General features: G+C 40.3%; 1 protein-coding gene across 2 annotated transcripts in view; it reads right to left on the bottom strand.

The window, feature by feature from the left end:
- Positions 1-18,510, bottom strand: part of ak7 (adenylate kinase 7) — a 36,546-nt gene extending 18,036 nt beyond the window's left edge. The window contains exons 1-11 of one of the 2 annotated variants that reach the window (XM_003214323.4): positions 18,352-18,509; positions 16,141-16,326; positions 15,104-15,212; positions 13,199-13,293; positions 12,549-12,659; positions 8,958-9,041; positions 8,282-8,370; positions 6,529-6,619; positions 5,799-5,876; positions 3,102-3,251; positions 919-1,047 (exon numbers count right to left, since the gene is read on the bottom strand). In XM_003214323.4, coding sequence (XP_003214371.1) covers positions 919-1,047; positions 3,102-3,251; positions 5,799-5,876; positions 6,529-6,619; positions 8,282-8,370; positions 8,958-9,041; positions 12,549-12,659; positions 13,199-13,293; positions 15,104-15,212; positions 16,141-16,326; positions 18,352-18,456 — 1,227 coding nt within the window. In that variant the 5' untranslated portion in view covers positions 18,457-18,509. Of the gene's footprint in view, positions 1-918; positions 1,048-3,101; positions 3,252-5,798; positions 5,877-6,528; positions 6,620-8,281; positions 8,371-8,957; positions 9,042-12,548; positions 12,660-13,198; positions 13,294-15,103; positions 15,213-16,140; positions 16,327-18,351 lie in introns of both variants that reach the window. The other variant, XM_008108929.3, reaches the window with a different exon arrangement.
- Between the last annotated feature and the right edge of the window lie 530 nt (positions 18,511-19,040).

Below are 19,040 nucleotides of genomic sequence, written 5' to 3'. Positions count from 1 at the left end.
ATAAAATTCCCAAAAAACATTTTTTGTTTCAAAAACACAAAAATTAAGCCAACAACCTGTCATTTCAACACCCTATTGTGTTTAGAAAAATGCACTAATATAGAAAATTTGTAATTGTTATCTGATCTTGTAAGGCATACTTAAATATTCAAAACTTTTATAATTTACTAGCTGTGCCCGGCCACTCGTTGCTGTGGCTAGGACTTTATTTTTCTTTTCTTTTTGTTGTATGAACGTAGAGGCGTGGATGAGAGGTTTGCTGTCCATTTTTGAGGTTGTGGGGCATTTAGTTTAGTTGTTTTGTCCGGTGCCGTGATTCCATTACCCTTTTATATATATAGATTGACATCGCAATCCCACACAATTATTTTAAATGGGACTTAATCTCTAACAACCTTGGAGTCATATCCTAAGCTGGAAACATATAATTGTAGCAACATCAAGCATTTGTCCATGTAAATGATTTACAAAGCATATCTAAAAGTGGTTAAATTCTGCCCAGAAATGCATGTACTGTTGAAACAGTATGGATCACTTTCTTCTCTTAAATCCATATATAGAATGGATAACAAAAATATGTTTACAGTGAATTTCAGTCATAGAATCATAGAATAGTAGAGTTAGAAGAGACCTCATGGGCCATCCAGTCCAACCCCCTGCCAAGTAGTAGTGTTTGACAACAGTTCTGAAAATATTTTAGACTTTTAATAAATAGTTTGGCAGAATATTATTTTGTTAAATAAAGTGATTATTTCAAAGAAATGACAAAATGCATAGTTTGGAGAAATGTAATGTGATGCAAACATTTTTATTCCTAATTGCATCCACTGCTAATTTTGCATTCTAATCAGATTTTTAACAATGTCTCAAATTACTTACAAAAAGCAGAGGAACACACAACTCCAATGACATGCTTACCAGATTTTCTATTGCTTTAGTGATTACTTCCTTTATTTTAATGTGGTGCACCTTGTAATGTTTGCATAATTGTTCTGCTATGGAGGTTTTTCCTACTCCAGGTGGACCAAGTACACACATTTTGATGGGCTGAAAGAAAAGGATTAAAATGGGTTTGTGTTCATGTCTTAGCATTAGAAGAAAAATGAATTACTAAGGGTACAGTCCTACAGCATACCTGAGTTTCAGTAACTGATGGCCTTTCCAGACAGGCCCAAAACATGGGACCTGTCTCGCTTTTTACCTGAAGCATCCAAATGCTCAGCTTTTACTCAGGTAAAAGTAAATTTATGCAGAGTAAACTTTTTTTCCGGTGTACTCCGCATTAGTTAAACACCTCTAAAGATCTGGATTTTAAGCTAAAGTCCCAGTCTTTAGAGGTGAGAGTCCTGAGGGGACTGACTTCTGGAACTATGGGTCAGTCCCCACAGCCATCTTGCTTCTTTGGGCTCCAAAAAGCCTGTAGGAATGGGATGACGTCCATCTCATCCACTCCAGCTCCCCATTTCCCCCTCTAAATTTACCAGCGAGACCTGCCAGCAGCACGGGCTTCTCTCTACAATCCTGGAGCAAGAAAATGACATGCCAAGAGATAGAAGGGAGAGGGAGAGGAGGGATTTCCCCTCTCCCCCCCCCCCCCCCCACACCTCCTGAAGCATCATTTTTCCACGGCAGGAAGACTGCTTTGCCAGCAGGCCTCTCTGGTAAGTTTGGGGGAGCGAAATGTGGGGCTGGAGGGGGCTGAATTGCATCTAGCCAGGATTTGGATTAGGCGTGGGAACTACAACCTGAGAGGAATGGGTTGTTTTAACCCACTTCCTCTTGGGCTTTAGTATAGCATAGAAGGGCCCAGAAAAGCTAGGATTCAGATCACTTTATACAGGTGGAACACAAGACATACATTACCATAACTGATAAAAGGAAACACTCTTTACTGCCATATTTCCTTGATGGTCAGACGTACTGCAATTTCAGAATCACCGCCAACAAAATTACTGTACATAAAATACACCTGTGATTCTAAGATGCACCCTATTTATAGAGATGTTTATATAGGAGGAAAGTGTGCCTTAGAAGTTTAATGGATGAAAACAATCTATATCAGGTCATGACCTTGTTGATGGCACAACTTTATCCTAGGCACAAGACCTCTTACAAGGTTGTTTGGCAGGGAAGGAAGAGAGCTACCTTTATGACAACTGCTTTAGACAAGTCACAGTAGAGCACAGCAGCCATAGCACATCATTCCCAATATAATAACCCTGACACAGTGACTCCAAAATTTAGGCCCCTTCTACACTGCCATATAATCGAGATTATCAAAGCAGATGATAATCCGTATTATCTGCTTTGAACTGGATTATATAAATCTATACTGCCATATAATCCAGTTCAAATCAGATAATCTGGATTTTATATGGCAGTGTAGACGGGGTTTTACTCATCCCAACATACTGGAAAGCCTCAGGTTAGAGGCATAGCTGATGAGGTACTGCACAGAATAAGGGATCACTTTTCACAAACATTTTAGCCTCTTACAACTCTTAGGAACTCAGCACATGATGAATACTGGACAGTAACTACAAGGTTTTTTTAAGACAGAAAAACCAGGCTGTTTATATTTATTTTATGTAATTATTCCTTGCCTCCCTACCCCTTGTTCTACTTTTCTTTCTCCCTCCCCCCTCTATTCTTTTATCAGAGTGATTAAACCTTCTGAACTTGAGATGGAAACAAATATATGTTCTCTTTCCTTCCCTCCTCAAATGGAGGGAATGGGGTAGCTTTTCCACTAAAATTGCAAAACATATGTTGCCGCCCCCAGTAACCAGTAGGTAGCATTATCCTGCCCATCAGTTCAGTCAAATATTATATATTCATTAGAATTTATTATAAATGTGTACCAAACTATGTATTTTTAAAAACAAACATGTGGCCTGAGAGTATCATCCTAAACACGCTTATTCGGAAATAAGTCCCAAGTAAATTCAACAAACTTGCTCCCTAGTAAATAGGTCAGGGATGGTAGACTGTATTTTTACAAATAAATACTCTGATTTTCTGATAATTTAATCAGCTTCTCCTTGCCAATACACAGTTTGGACCACCATAGCAACATTAAAGTACATATATGCTATTTTTACCAATAATCCTCGGCTTTGCTTGTACTCATTGACAATTTGTTCTATGTTCTCCACGATTCCTCCTTGAGAAACCCACTTAATGTTGAAAGTCTCCTTCAGAATCACAGCTTCCATTCGTAGGTTCACAAGTAGTTCATCTAAGTGTGCTTGCTGAACAAAGTGTAATTGTAATCATCACTATCATATTGCTATTAACAACATTTAGAAGCTATTTTTCAACACAGATCATACCTCAAACCTCTGGGGGCTGGGATGTTGGAAATCATACAGATAATACTATTGATATTAATATTAACGGCTGATGAGTTATATACTGTCTAGGATATGAATAGGAGACTTAGCACACATATATTTTGGATCTTGACATTCATGTGCCCTCACCAGGATGGCCAACTGGATTACAGAAAGTGGAGAGTACCAAACTACCTTTGGGCGGTATAGAGCTTTGAAAAACCAAGATGAGAAATAAGATAGTTGCTAATTATTTTTTCCGCTTGTGTGTAAACATATTCTGGTCAGCTAATAACTATGAGTAGCTAGGTTCTCAATTACTTCAAGTTTCCAAACCATCTCAGTACATTCTGTGTAAACGTACATTTGTCCAACCAAAAGTTCACTAAATATGAACTATGTATAGATTCCCGTCTTGGGTTCACACTAACCGAATAGAATAACTTTATTGTCATTGTACAATGAAATCAAATGCTTTCCCCAGCACACAGCACACAACACGAAAACAACACACCCATCCCTCCACACTCAAACCACCAGAGCCCAGCCCCCGATGCCACATCAATGTGAAACCATGGAGTTCAATATTACAGCTCTAGGATAAAAGCTATATCTCAGTCTGTTTGTCCTTATCTTTGTCATTGTGTACAGTCTGCCAGATGGTAATAATTTTTTAAAAATATGCCGGGTGAGATGGGTCCTTTAGAATGTTCTGAGCTTTCTTAAGGCTGCGGGACTTATAAAGTTCTTCCAAAGAGGGGAGAGGGCAACCAAAGATTCTTTATGCAGTAGTGGTGACCCCCTGGAGCACCTTCCTATCTGCCACTGTGCAGTTACACAACCATACACAGATTCAGTAGGTTAGGACATTCTCTATAGCACAATGGTAGTAAGTCACCAGCAGTTTTTCATTCAGTTGTTGGTTCCTTAGAAGTCTCAGATAGTATGACCTCTGTTGGGCCCTCTTAATCAACACCTCCGTATGAATGCCCCAAGTCAGATCATCCTTAACAGTGACACCCAGGAACTTAAAACTGGCTACCCACTCCACTTGGTCTCCATTTTTGACCAAGGACTGAATTTCTGATTTATTCTTTCTGTAGTCCAGTATGAGCTCCTTGATCTTACTGATGTTAAAAACCAAATTAAAGTCCCTGCACCACAAGAGTAGCCGATCTACCTCATCCTCGATAGTCAGACTCATCCCCTTCAGAGATAAGACCCACCACTGTCGTATCATCTGCAAAAAGCATGCTCACATAGTTCCCAGTTCCCCTGTCCTTCCAGATGGGTCAGAGCAGTGTGGGGAATGATAGCTATGGATCTCACCATAAAGGAATTGTGCATCTCAACTTTAAAAATATAGCTACCACAGATGGTTCAAAATCTGAGAATTGCCAGGGGGGGGGAGCGGGGGGGGGTTGCTTCTCTGCATTTTCAGAGCACTCCTTCCCACTTGGTTCCCTAGGTTTCCATTAGTTTCTTAGTATTAAATAAATCTTTTAAAAATGGTAAATGACAGCAGCTGGTGGAAGGGGAAGCAATCAAGATAATGGTCTTTGAGGATTAACCCTTTACTCAAATCCTCATTACCTTCCCTCTACCACAGCTGCTATACAGCATGAGAACCAGAATGTCACTGGTGTACTCTTCAACAAACTGCTCCTGCAGGCTAAACATCTATTACCGTATATACTCCAGTATAAGCCGACCTGACTATAAGCCGGGGCATCTAATTTTATCACAAAACTGGGAAAATCTATTGACTTGAGTATAAGACGAGGGTGGGAAATGCAGCAGCTACTGGCAAATTTCAAAAATAAAAATAAATATAGATACTAATAAAATTACATTATTTGAGGCATCAATAGCCTAAATGTTTTTGAATGTTTACATAAAAATGTAATTTATGATAATAATAAGACTTTAATAAGATAAGACTATCTAAGTCTGATTACCTATATACTTGAGTATAAGCCGACCTGAACATAAGCCAGCCAGGATCCTCACTCGAGTATAAGCCGAGGGGAGCATTTTCAGCCCTAAAAAGGGCTGAAAAACTAGGCTTATACTCGAGTATATACAGTATCTGGAATCCCGAAATTCAAAACTGTCAAACATCTGAAATTGTCCACATAGATGGCTGAGATATGGACAGCTTTGTATTCTGATGAATCAATGTACACAAACCTCATGTCACACACAAAACTATTGTGCATGAAAATATTGTGTATAAAATAATGTTCAGACTATATGTATAAGATATCTGAAACTCATGAATTTCATATTTTGACTTGGATCCCATCTCCAAGATACCGTATTATGTACATGTAAACATTCATTATGTACATATGTGAAAGTACAAGTATTCCAAAGGTCAAAACAACCCTGATCCTAAGCATTTCAGATAAGGGATATTCAATCTTTATTATACAAATAAATAAACAAAGAAAAACAAATACATACCGTTAGATCTTTGTTTAGGAATGCACTATCTTTTGGAATCTTTTGTGTTTTTCCTGGGCCTACATTTTTGCTGATGCTCTTTTAAAGGAAAAAAAAAGATTAGATGCAGCAATAATAAATGACAAAACAAGGCAGAGGGGAAATAGATAGTTTATGAATTGTTTTAAGCCATAAGGCCATAACAAAAACAATCAAATATTGAGCAAATGGGTGCTGGAGAAAATGGCTATTTGTTCGAAAGCATCCTTGAAGCATCATATCATTTTCATCTGGACACAATTGCTGCAGATTTTGAAAGCTGGTTCAGCAAACTATGCTAATTTTTTTTTAAAAAATCAATACATAATTAGTAATGTAGCAACAAAAGAACTAATAAATAAGGATCTCAGAATAATTACAATTCTCCTGTTAAAAATGTACAGGAAATCCCCAAACATTTGAGGCATATGTTCCTCCACTGCCCCAACAGTATTACTTGAAAATCGAAAGACTGCTAATGTGTGAGAACCTAAATCAATTAGATGGTTTTCAAAATAAAGTTGAATTGAAAGACCCAACCAAAGACCCAACCAAAGAAGAAAATGATCAGTTGAGAACTATATCCATGATTTCATTTACTATGATATTGTTCCTGGGATATAGAGGAAGGAATGTATTAAAGTATTTCAGAGACCCATTAAAGTATATTATGCATAAAGACATGACAGTCATAAATCTTAAACTGCTTTACCCTCACTATTTCCCCAAGCGTGTGTATTGATTCGTCCACCGCGATTATGTAATGAGTTCTTGGTCTGTGATCTGCTACATTCTGTAACACTCTGGAGGGTGGAGGGGCAAACAAAAGTCATAATCGTAAATCAAACTCATTAATGTAATATACAATGAATATACAGAATATGATGACTAAAATCAGGTTTTATTTTGGAGCAGAGGAGCAGAGCATAGTAGCATCGTCAAGCCGTTCTGAGGTCGGGATAGGAGACAGCGTCAGGGTCAGGAAACAAGCCAGGAGTCAGGAGCAGAAAGCAGCCACAGAATAGAGAGCGACGCCAAGCAGTGTTTAAGGGCAAAGAAGAGAGCTGAGTCGAGTTCCAGTCCAAGGTCCAGGGATTGAAGTAATCAAAAGGAGTTCCACAACACGGAATGGCACAGAGACCCAAAGCAACGAGGGCGAACAGCAGCTAATGCAAAATAGTAATAACAGTCCAGTCCAGGAAAACCCACACAATTCCAGCCCTCCGCTGCAGAATAACCCGGATCAAACTTACATCTGTTGCAAAGTCCCAGTCCAGTCTTCAGTAACACGCACAGGAAACCCAATGGCGCCCAGCAACACCTTGCCACACGCAAAGTATAATGGCCAAACATCCCCAATTTATGCAGGTCTCCCTGGGCGTCCAAACCTCTAACACCCAAGGAACAGATGTCCCAACTTCTTAATCCGAATCAGAGCTCCACACAGCCAATGCCCTTGGGTCAGGCGTCCCAAATTCTTCATCAGAGTCCCAATTATCTTGCCCACACCCAACTCTATCCACACCTGTGGACCCACCCTCATTCCTCCAAACAGACCAAGTAGGATCTGCTTCTGAAGGTACTCAAGCCTCTCCAGCATCAGCAGCATCCATGGGCCCCGATTCCTCCCCAAGCACCTCCAGTGCCCGTGCCCAGTCTGTGCCCACTTCCTCCATTACCACCTGTTCCCCAGCATCCATTTCCACTTCAAGATCCCCACGTGAATCCCCCTCAGAAGACTCCCCATCAATTTCCCTGATCCTCTTCCTATGCAAATCCTCCAACGACCCCTCCTCGCAAGGATTTTTCCTTCCTCTCCTGATCCCACCACTATCATTCACAGCCTCCGAAGGCTCATTCACAACAACTCCCTCCTCCAAATTGAGGAAAAGTTTTGTGAATTATGGTAGGCTCAGGAGAACATGGGGGAAGAAAAATGTAGTTGTGTAGATGCATGAGGGCAATGAGTCACATTTCCCCCAACTGCTGCTCAGTTATATAACAGTGCTTTCTAAACCCGGGTCAGTTATTTGGATTTAAATGCCCAGAATACCCAGCCAACACGGCTAAGAGTAAACAATTCTGGAAGCTGAAATCCATAACACCTGGAAGACCAAAGTTTGAGAACCACTGTAATACAGGAACTTTGCTATTTTTCCTGGAAATGTCTCCCTTATTAACACTCAAATTACCAATATGACCTTAAGACTTTTTAACTGCAGACTGACTATTTTGTATCTAATTGGTTATTTATCCAACCTAATGAGCAAGTACATCACGCAAACCCTAATAAAAAAGAGAAACTTCTAACCTATCTGGTGACAAGATATAACATCAGATATATTTTGCATGTTTGGAACTACCAATTCAACTATTTATCTTAATTGTATTTGAATATGTGATTGGGTAGTATGCAAAAGTCTGGTTAGCTAATGCAGAATAAACTTGAGTTGAGGGATACTTACGCGGCCAAATCAACAATGTGAATTGCTGGAATAAAATTCCGTCCATCTCCAAATATAGGTATCATAGGGACCTCGCCAAGCCAAGATAGCTGAAAATAATTACAGAGTAACTGTAACTTAAGGATGATTTGGGAGGAATAATTTCCCCAAGAATGATTCAACTGTCAAATTATTGTTATGTTTCATATAAACACAATTCTACAGATGCATAACATTTCCACATATACAACCATAAAAGGACAAGAAAATAGTAAAGTAAAAGTATTTTCTTGGTGCTTAATGGCAAACCACATATTTGAGAAAACTATATGCATGGATATGTTTAAACAATATAATAGGGAACATGAGGTGAAATTTTTGACTGGTTTTTTAGAGGAGACTTGGAAAAGTTACTTTGGAGACTGCAACTTCCCAGAATTCCCAGGCAGTATGGTCATAGATAATTCTTGGAAGTTTTAACCCAAAAAGATGTTATTCATAGTCTCTAAATATGATACTGACCTGGGTACAATTATTTTTACAAGCTTTAGGAATCAGACTGAGAACATTGTAGGTCCACTGCAGGCTCCATGTCTGAGGATGGCCCTGACACAGTGCCCTTTGGGTGGCCTCTTCCACCATCAGTTGGACACTAATGGGCTTTTATGGTGATGCTCAACACATTAAATGCACCTACCTTAAAAAAGTAGTGTAGAAGTCTTTCTTCAGCTCCATACTGAAGACCTGAAGCAACAACATAGGTAGCAAATTTGCTTTTATTCTGTGGGAAAAAAAGAATGTATTGTTTGAAAACTTCTGTAACATTGCAATCTTCAGTTAATGCATCACTTGCAAAAACATCTTGCGACCATAAACTGAACACTAGGGGAAAACAAAAGGAGCTGACCCGACCATGTCCCATGGCCAGAAGGATCTCATGGCCAGAATTTATTTATTTATTTATTTATTTATTTATTTCTCACATTTATATCCTGCCCTTCTCACCCGTAGGGACTCAGGGCGGCTTACAATAATGGCAGCAATTCGATGCCCATACAAATCAATATAAAACAGTGCATAAAACAGTTAAAACTATTAAAATACATTATAAATTACAAAATATAAGTTTCAAATGTAAAATCAAATCCGTTCATCTTCATGCTTTATCCATAGTTCAGTCCTTGTCATCTTTGCCATTTATTGATTAAAAGCCTGGGCACACAGCCATGTTTTTAGGGCTTTCTGAAGTCCAACAAAGTTGGAATTTGTCGCATCTCTCTTGGGAGGGTGTTCCACAGCCGGAGAGCCACCACCGAGAAGGCCCTGTCCCTCGTTCCCACCAGCCGCGCCTCGGTGGCAGGCGGGACCGAGATCAGGGCCTCTTCAGATGATCTCAGGGATCTTGCTGGCTCATAGGAGGAGATACGTTCGGACAAGTAGATTGGGCCAGAACCGTTTAGGGCTTTAGAGGTCAAAACCAGCACTTTGAATTGGGCTTGGTAGCATATCGGCAGCCAGTGGAGCTGGCTTAACAAGGGAGTGGTACATTCCCTGTAAGTCACCCCAGTTATTAATCTGGCTGCCGCCCGTTGTACTAGTTGGGAGTTTCCAGGCCGTCTTCAAAGGCAACCCCACGTAAAGGGCGTTGCAGTAGTCCAAACGGGATGTAACCAGAGCATGGACCACCGTGGCCAAGTCAGATCTCCCAAGGAACGAGCGCAGCTGGCGCACAAGTCTTAGTTGTGCAAATGCTCCCCTGGCCACCGCCAAAACCTGGGGCTCCAGGCTCAGCGATGAGTCTAGGAGAACACCCAGACTGCGAACCTGTGTCTTCGGGGGACTGCAACCTCATCCAACACAGGCTGTAACCCTATTCCCTGTTTGGCCTTACCACTGACCAGGAGGACCTCTGTCTTCTCTGGATTCAATTTCAATCTGTTCGCCCTCATCCAATCCGACACAGCAGCCAGACACCGGTTCAGGACCTGAACAGCCTCCTTAGTGACAGGTGGAAAGGAGTGATGGAGCTGGACATCATCTGATGACACCGCACTCTGAAACTCCGGATGACCTCTCCCAATGGCTTCATGTATATGTTGAACAACATGGGGGACAGTACTGACCCCTCTGGGACCCCACAAGACAACGGTTGTGGGGACGAGCGGGTGTCCCCCAATGACACCATCTGGGAACGCCCCTCCAGGAAGGACTGGAGCCACTGCAAGACAGTGCCTCCGAGCCCCATCCCGGTGAGGCGTCCCAAAAGGATACCGTGATCGACGGTATCGAAGGCTGCTGAGAGGTCCAGCAGAACCAGCAGGGACACACTCCCCCTGTCCAGTTCCCGGCGTAGATCATCGACTAAGGCGACCAAGGCTGTCTCGGTACCGTGCCCTGGCCTGAAGCCAGACTGTGCCGAATTCAAAATGATCTTAACAGATTAGAAAGATGGGCCGAAACTAACAAAATGAAATTCAACAGGGACACGTGTTTTTCTTCCACTTAGGAAGAAAAAATGAAATACAAAGATACAAAATGGGGAACACCTGGCTCGACAGCAGTATGTATGAAAAAGATCTTGGAATCCTTGTGGACAACAAATTAAGCATGAGCCAACAATGTGATGTGGTGGTAAAAAAGCCAATGGGATTTTGGCCTGCATGAGTAGGAGTATAGTGTCTAGATCCAGAGAAGTCATGGTACCCCTCCATTCTGCCTTGGTCAGACCACATCTGGAATTATGTGTCCAATTCTGGGCACCACAATTGAGGGGAGATGTTGACAGGCTGGAGAGTGTCCAGAGCAGGGTGACTAAAATGATCAAGGGTCTGGAGAACAAGCCCTATGAGGAGTGGCTTAAAGAGCTGGACATGTTTAGCCTGCAGAAGAGAAGACTGAGAGGAGACATGATGGCCATGTATAAATATGTGAGGGGAAGTCATAGGGAGGAGGGAGCAAGCTTGTTTTCTGTTTCCCTGGAGACTAGGACGTGGAACAATGGCTTCAAACTGTTTTCTTTTGAGGCAGAGTGTGACTTATTCAATATTACTCAGTGGGTTTCCATAACCAATTATAATTTAAACTCTGGCCTCCTGAGTTGTAGTACAATGATCAATCCACTACAGGCAGTCACAAAGTTATGAACAAGATAGGTTCTGTTCTTAAGTTGAGTTTGTATGTAAGTCGGAACAGGTACATTTTTTAAGTATAACTCCACCCCCACCCCCGCTCCACCCCTCGTGTAGTGTTTTGCTATCTGTGCCCGTTTGGAAGATTTCACTTCACTTTCTGTCTCTGTGATAACTGGATTTTGAAAAAGTTGGTTTGTTGCAAAAACAACAACTGGTGAGAAAGCTTCTGTGGAGACACCTTTTCCCCATGATCACTTTTTCAAGAGTGAATTTCCCTTTCAAGGGGTAGATTTCTCTCACCTCCCGTTGTCTCACCAACATTCTTAACTATGAATCATTTGTAAGTTGGATGTTTGTAATTTGGGGACTGCTTGTACAACATCCTGGTTCTCCCAGAAATCTATACTACAGGACAAAGCCTATCATAAAAAGTGAACTCCATTTGTCCAGCTGATTGCTTTTTCAGCTTTTTTCTCACAACTCTTCTTCCTCATCCCTTACTATAAGTACAGTTCACAAAGAAATACTGAGAAAGAAATAGATTGAGCAGGTTTGTGAGGTCCCTGCCACTTCACAGAAGAATAAAGTCCCAGGGAATCACTTGAATGACCTAGAAAATACCAAAAGATTGTACAGTAGAGTCTCACTTATCCAACATTCGCTTATCCAACGTTCTGGATTATCCAATGCATTTTGTAGTCAATGTTCTCAATACATCGTGATATTTTAGTGCTAAATTTGTAAATACAGTAATTACTACGTAGCATTACTGCATATTGAACTACTTTTTCTGTAAAATTTGTTGTATAGCATGATGTTTTGGTGCTTAATTTGTAAAATCATAACCTAATTTGATGTTTAACAGGCTTCTCCTTAATCTCTCCTTATTATCCAAGATATTCGCTTATCCAACGTTCTGCCGGCCCGTTTATGTTGGATAAGTGAGACTCTACTGTACTTCCCCCCAGGCATAGTTACGTGAATCTACAAATATGGGTTCTGCAGTTATTTTGCTCTTGATTACAGGCAGCTCATTTTAACAAAGCCAACAGTTATATTCCCTTCCCTTGCATCAACATGGAAATAATTCAGATGGTGAGATTCTTAAACCTGCCTCTATTAAAAGTTCATAAAACAAATTTTCCATCAATACTTACATTTTTTCCAAGTTTTATAATAGTTTTTTCTGCATTGGTATGCTCTATAAAATTTGGATGATGCTTCCTTCGCCTATAATCTTCTTCAGTGAAAGGTATTTCTGGATCATCCTGGGCAGAGTGAAGTGATAGGAAGCAAAAAGGGGAGAACAAAAAATATTGATTAAAATGAAAACTTTGCAAATTTTTATTTTTATTTTGGGCAAACAAAATGTTAAGAGAGGAGTCTTAACATTAGCATGTAGGTGACACTTCATAACTTGTTTTAAATTGTTTTTAATTCTACAGATAATTTACTTTTAATAGTAACTTTTTACATGCATTTATATAGCTGTTTTTTAAAAAATGTATGTGTTTTAATTTTGGTAAATCACCTTTCATCCTAGTTCTGGAAAGAAATGAAGTGATAACCACTACTTCCACAACAGCTACAATTTAAATTGCAGTTTTGTGTGCTGTAAATAAAGCTATTCTATTTTTTAAAGGAAAAGGAAAAAAACACAAAAGCTTCAGGAATCAAATTAGAACAGGGAGATTCAGAGAAATGAGACTGCATTGCACATTTCATCACAAAAGATATAGTGATATAAGCACATATTCATTTGCTAAAATCAGACAGAAGTTTGTTCCTTTTTCCTCTGACTACTCACTGGATCAAGAGGCTTGCTTCGTGCCCATGTCATGATTGTTGATAGTAGAATGAACACTTTCTGCTTCTCAAAGTTGACTGATTCTTCATTTAACACTGTGTAAACATATAAGAGTATAGATGCTAATTTTAATTATCTATTTCCATAATTTTAGATCAGTATTCTGGTATGGTAATCTTTTCTTCCCCAGTAAATGGTCAGTAATATATAGGCAGTATTTTATTCCAAGGGCAGGAAGACAGGAATTATTTCTGTTTTTACCTAGTGTTCAAGGACAGTCACCATGGCCTCCCACAAGCCTGCAAACTACAGAATTTTACAGATAAAAGTGTCTCAGGTTGGGAAGATATTTTCTAAAAGCAATTTGTTCTGCAACTTATTACAAGCTCCCTAAGTTTTAAAAAATATAATTACCAACTTATTATATTGTTTAATTTTTAATTAAAGAAAAACACTTTAGGAATAATAGGCAAGAATGTAACATGTGAAAAAATGGATCAAAATATCTCTAAAGAAATACATGATGATGATGATGATGATGATAATTTATTTGTATGACGCCCTATTTCCCCAGGGGGGCTCAGGGCGGAAAAATAACCCTTTAAAAAGAAACTAGAAAATGTGTTGTCGAAGGCTTTCATGGTCAGGATCACAGGGTTGTTTTATGTTTTCCGGGCTGTATGGCCATGTTGTAGAAGTATTCTCTCCTGACGTTTCGCCCATATCTATGGCAGGTATCCTCAGAGGTTGTGAGGTATGGAGAAACTAAGCAAGGAAGGTTTATATATATCTGTCGGAAGTCCAGGGTGAGGGAAGAACTCTTGTCAGTTGGAGGCCAGCGTAAATGTTGCAGTTAATCACCCTAATTTGCATTGAATGGCTACATCTACTAGCTACTTTCTGCTTGGGGGCATCCTTCATTAACTGCCCCTAGTTCCCATGTCTCAGAGTGTTGCTTCTTATTTAATGTTCTGATTTTTGAGTTTTTTAATACTGGTAGCCAGATGGTAACTAGAAAATCCTATTAATTACATATATCTCAGTTTTAAAAACATTGTTCCTAAATGTTATATTGCTTTTGAAATGTATCCTCATTTTACCACTGAGAATCTCACTTTTACAAGTTTGTATTGTTATTTCAGAAACTGCCCTGTATAGCTGACATTGAACAAGAAGCTCCACATATAGTTTTTACATCAAGATTGGGCAAAATATGGTCTACCAAATTTTGTTATACTAGGACTCCCACCATTCTTCAACACTGCCATGATATTTAGAATTATGAAAATTGCAGTTCAGCACCATTTGGAAGGATGCAAGCAATGTAACATTAACATAAACAGAGCAATCTATGTATTTATCTTTTACTAAATGACAAACTGCAGGTGCAAAGATAAATGCCAAGCACGTCCAGAGTTCCTCATCTTACAGTCAGCTGCTAGTATTATGCACATGTTCCTAGTAGAAAACAGCTCTTTGGAAAGGTATATAAAGGATCTGGTTTAGAACAGAGAGACACCAATTTCCCCCAGCAAAAGATGGTCAATAAAATGCCAGTATTTGAGAAAGTCACCCAGCCAGCCTGCTGAACAGGCACACAATCTGCTTGAACCACAGTGTTTGATTCATTTGTACATGTGAATAAAAGAGGCAAGCTAAATTACCAAAAATTCAGCTTAGAAATTTTTGAGATATACAACCTAGCTATATCTATTCAACTTAACCAAAGCATTGAAATCTTGATGTATAACATTCACACGAATAAGATGACTTAATTTGCAGGTGTATGATTTACATACTTCAATGGCTATCTTGTCAATCAAACTACATCAAACACCTTCTTCCCAAAGCTAGTGGATGATCATTTTGCCATACAATTCTAGAGAAGAAGCAAAGTGTACTGACCAGTGGCTGCCCAGGTTGCTTCTTCAGTCTGTTTTGCATCTTCAGTGATGTTATAAATAATTATGTCACATTCTAACATGCGAGCTAACAACTCATCCCGAGATGTTGTCTAGAAAGAAACAAAAAGGCTGTTGAGGAGGAATTCACTTTCCTCCATGTTGCAACATTGTTTACAATATTTACTCTCAGATTTAAAGTATCTCTGAGATGCTCTCGAATTTACTGGACAGGTTATAGTATAATTTATAACCTTTAGAGAGGTATGACAGCCATTCCAGATCTGAGTCAAGCATTCAATAGAGTATCTTAGATAAACTCCTGCATGAACAAAAAGCACATCTCCCTGGACATGCCACCTTTGAAAATGAAAAAATGACACAAATTCAAACAGGTGTTTTTGCCATACCACGTTTGAGATGGTAAAAATCACACATGGCCTGTTCAAGGTATAAAATGGCTCACAAACATACTCAAGATATTAGAAAACCTTACACTGAATAGTAAACACTATTGTAATGAATTCTGGAAAAGAGAATGGATATATAGCCCTCATCCATCTACTGCAGTATGCTTTTTGGGGCAGTGTTGGGCAATTTGTAGGCCTCCAGAGATTGCTGGACTGTAACTCTCAACAGCCCCAAGCAGGTCTGTGGAAAGGTATTATGTGGCCTATAACTATGTCAGGCTTGAAAAGCCCTGTATCATTATTCTGATTGGTTCATTGATTGACCTTTTCTGTAGTCTGAATGCAGGCCCATAGCCAGGATTTTGATTTGGGGGGGGGGGGGGCTGAGTCTGAGTGAGAGAGGATCTACCCTAGCAAACCTTTTGTATCGTTATCGCAATACCCCCATGCATATGGGATATATTGAGCATGATGATCAGATCATGATATGAATAAACATAACAGTTTAAATAATAAATGTAAGGCCTTCTCGCAGACCACCCTGAAAATGTCATGCTACATGCTTGTGAATGTGTCACTTTTGCACTCTGCAAGCGGAGTATTTCACAGGCTGAACAAGATTAATACTCACTGAATATGCTTCCACAGCAAAATCTGGCTTTTTATCTGTTGCCTGTGAAAGAGTTCCCACAATTTGGTATAGTCCTTCCTTTGGTTTTGGAGGTAAAACTTCGGCAGCAGATCTCCCTTCATCTTCTTCCTCTTCTTCCTCTGCAATTTCGTCCAGAGAGGCTCCAACAATAGCATTTGAAAGGTACTTAAAATAAACACAAAATGGTCCATGGAATAATTAAAATAATTCAATTCATATAAATTATTGCAATGTTCTATTTGCAGTATTTGGGTCAATTGATAAGCATTCAATCAATAACCAACCATGGTATTGTGAGAATATGCTGTAGCAAGCTGCAAGATAAGCTATTCAGCCAAAAAAAATTGCTCACTAAATTAGCAAGGCTTCAAAAAATTACTTTATAAAGCTACAACTTCTACTACTCTCCAGGGGATATAGAGGCTACTGGGAATCTCCCAAAATTACTTTTTTGAGTTCTTCTACCTATTACTGTTTTTACATAGATCACAACTGTCACTGAGGAGACATCAAGTAGTATGCATAGATTGTACATGTAATATCATGTAAAAGCATTGGGTAAACCCAACCCTATTTATATATTTTTAATATTGTACTCTTTTCTCAGATATGGAAATCAAGTCAGCTTTCCCATATTAAAACAGATAAAAGCACACAAAAGGTGATTGGTATAGTCCTTCATTTGTTTGAGGTGAAATCTACAGCAAATACCCTGTTTCCCCGAAAATAAGACATCCCCTGAAAATAAGACCTAGTAGAGGTTTTGCCGAATTGCTAAATATAAGGCCTCCCCTGAAAGTAAGACCTAGCAAAGTTTGTGTTTGGAAACATGCCCGCCAAACAGAACACCAAAGCATGCAGGATTGGTAAATGCACATATCATAGAGCAGGGGTCCTCAAACTTTATAAGCAGAGGGCCTATCCACACTCCTTCAGACCGTTGGGGGGATGAATTCTCATTTGAAAAAAAAAATACAAACAAATTTCTATGCACACTGCACATGTCTTATTTGTAGTGCAAAAACAACAACAACAAAAACAACAATACAATATTTAAAAATAAAAACAATTTTAACCAACATAAACCTATCAGGATTTCAATGGGAAATGTGAGCCTGCTTCTGGCCAATGAGATAATCAAGTTAATTAGGATTGTTGTTGTTGTGTGCCATCAAGTCATTTCAGACTTTGGGCGAGCCTAAGTCTAAAACTGAGGGTAGGGGCCAGGTAAATGACCTTAGAGGGCCACGTCCGGCCCACGGGCCTTAGTTTGGGGACCCTTGCCATAGAGTGTTGCACATGGAAATAATGGTAGTAACAAGAAATTATTGATAGGATTCCCAGTTTGTCTGGTTATGCTGGTTTGTGATGACAACTACAGTACAGTATATAGTAAATGTTCATTTTTTTGTTCAACAATAAATGTGAATTCTTCTTCATGGAAAATAAGTCATTCCCTGAAAATATGACCTAGCACATCTTTAGGAGCAAAAATTAATATAAGACACTGTCTTATTTTTGGGGAAACACAGTAGTGTTAGACTATGACTCTGGAGACCAATGTTTGATTCCCCACTTAGCCACCAAAACCCACTGTTTGAGGACTTGCAGTAATGGCTTCAAATTACAGGAGAGGAGATTCCACCTAAACATTAGAAAGAACTTGCTGACTATAAGAACTATTCAGCAGTGGAACTCTCTGCCTCGGAGTGTGGTGGGAACTCTTTCCTTGGAAACTTTTAAACAGAGGCTAGATGACCATCTCTCAGGAGTGCTTTGATTGTGCTTTTTTTGCATGGCAGAGGGATGGACTAGATCAGGAACTGGCAAACTTTGGCCCTCCAGGTGTTTTGGACTTCAACTCCCACAATTCCTAACAGCCTGCCGGCTGTTAGGAATTGTGGGAGTTGAAGTCCAAAACACCTGGAGGGCCAAAGTTTGCCCATGCTTGGACTAGATGGCCTATGTGGTCCTTTCCAACTCTATGATTCTATGAATCATGGCGATTGTAGTCCTACAAGGCCTTTAGTCTTCTCTGCCCAAGAATACTGGTGTCTCACCAAACTACAGCGCCCATGATTCCATAGGATTGGGCCATGGCAGCTAAAGTGGTGCCAAACTGCACTAATTCCACAGTATAGACACCTCCTTTAGCCTGACCCCTCCGCCTCTCCCCGCTTCAGGCCTCACCTTCCCGATGTTACGGCCGCAGTAGGAGTCCAGGTGGTTCAGGAAGATCCTCTGGTTCCGAATAATCTCCTCAGCCTCCGCCACCGCTTCCTCTTCCTCAGACATGGCGGCGGTGGATGGGGAAAGGAGGGAGGGGCAGGACGCCGCGTAGTTGCTAAGCAACCATGGCCGCGCGGTTGCTAGGCAGCGGGGCCGCGGGATTGGGCCTCAGCAGTCCAGCTCAGTAGGGACACACCATCAAAGCACTCCAGACAGGTAGCCATCCAGCTTCTGCTATTTTATTTTTCATGTCAAAAGCAAATTGAGAACACAGTTATAATGTATTAAAAAAACTTGTCCTGGTGCTAATTTTTTTTTTTACCACAAGCTGGACACTTCAAGTGCCTCTGGTTAAAATCCTCCACAGAAAGAGACTCCGCTACATTCACGAGGCAGCAGATTCCACTGATGAACAGCTCTTGCCATCAGGAGAGGAGCAGCGGTGGTGGAATGGGTTAAACCCTTGTGCCGGCTGGACTGCTGACCTGAAGGTTGCCGGTTCGAACCCGCAAGACAGGGAGAGCTCCCATCTGTCAGCTCTAGCTTGTGGGGACATGAGAGAAGCCTCCCAGAAGGATGGTAACACATCCGGGCGTCCCCTGGGCGAACCTGCGAGACGGGGGTGAGCTCCCATCTGTCAGTTCTAGCTT

The sequence above is a fragment of the Anolis carolinensis genome, chromosome 1 (assembly GCF_035594765.1).
Source record: "Anolis carolinensis isolate JA03-04 chromosome 1, rAnoCar3.1.pri, whole genome shotgun sequence".
Lineage (NCBI taxonomy): Eukaryota > Metazoa > Chordata > Lepidosauria > Squamata > Dactyloidae > Anolis > Anolis carolinensis.
This window is presented reverse-complemented; position numbering and strand designations above follow the sequence as displayed.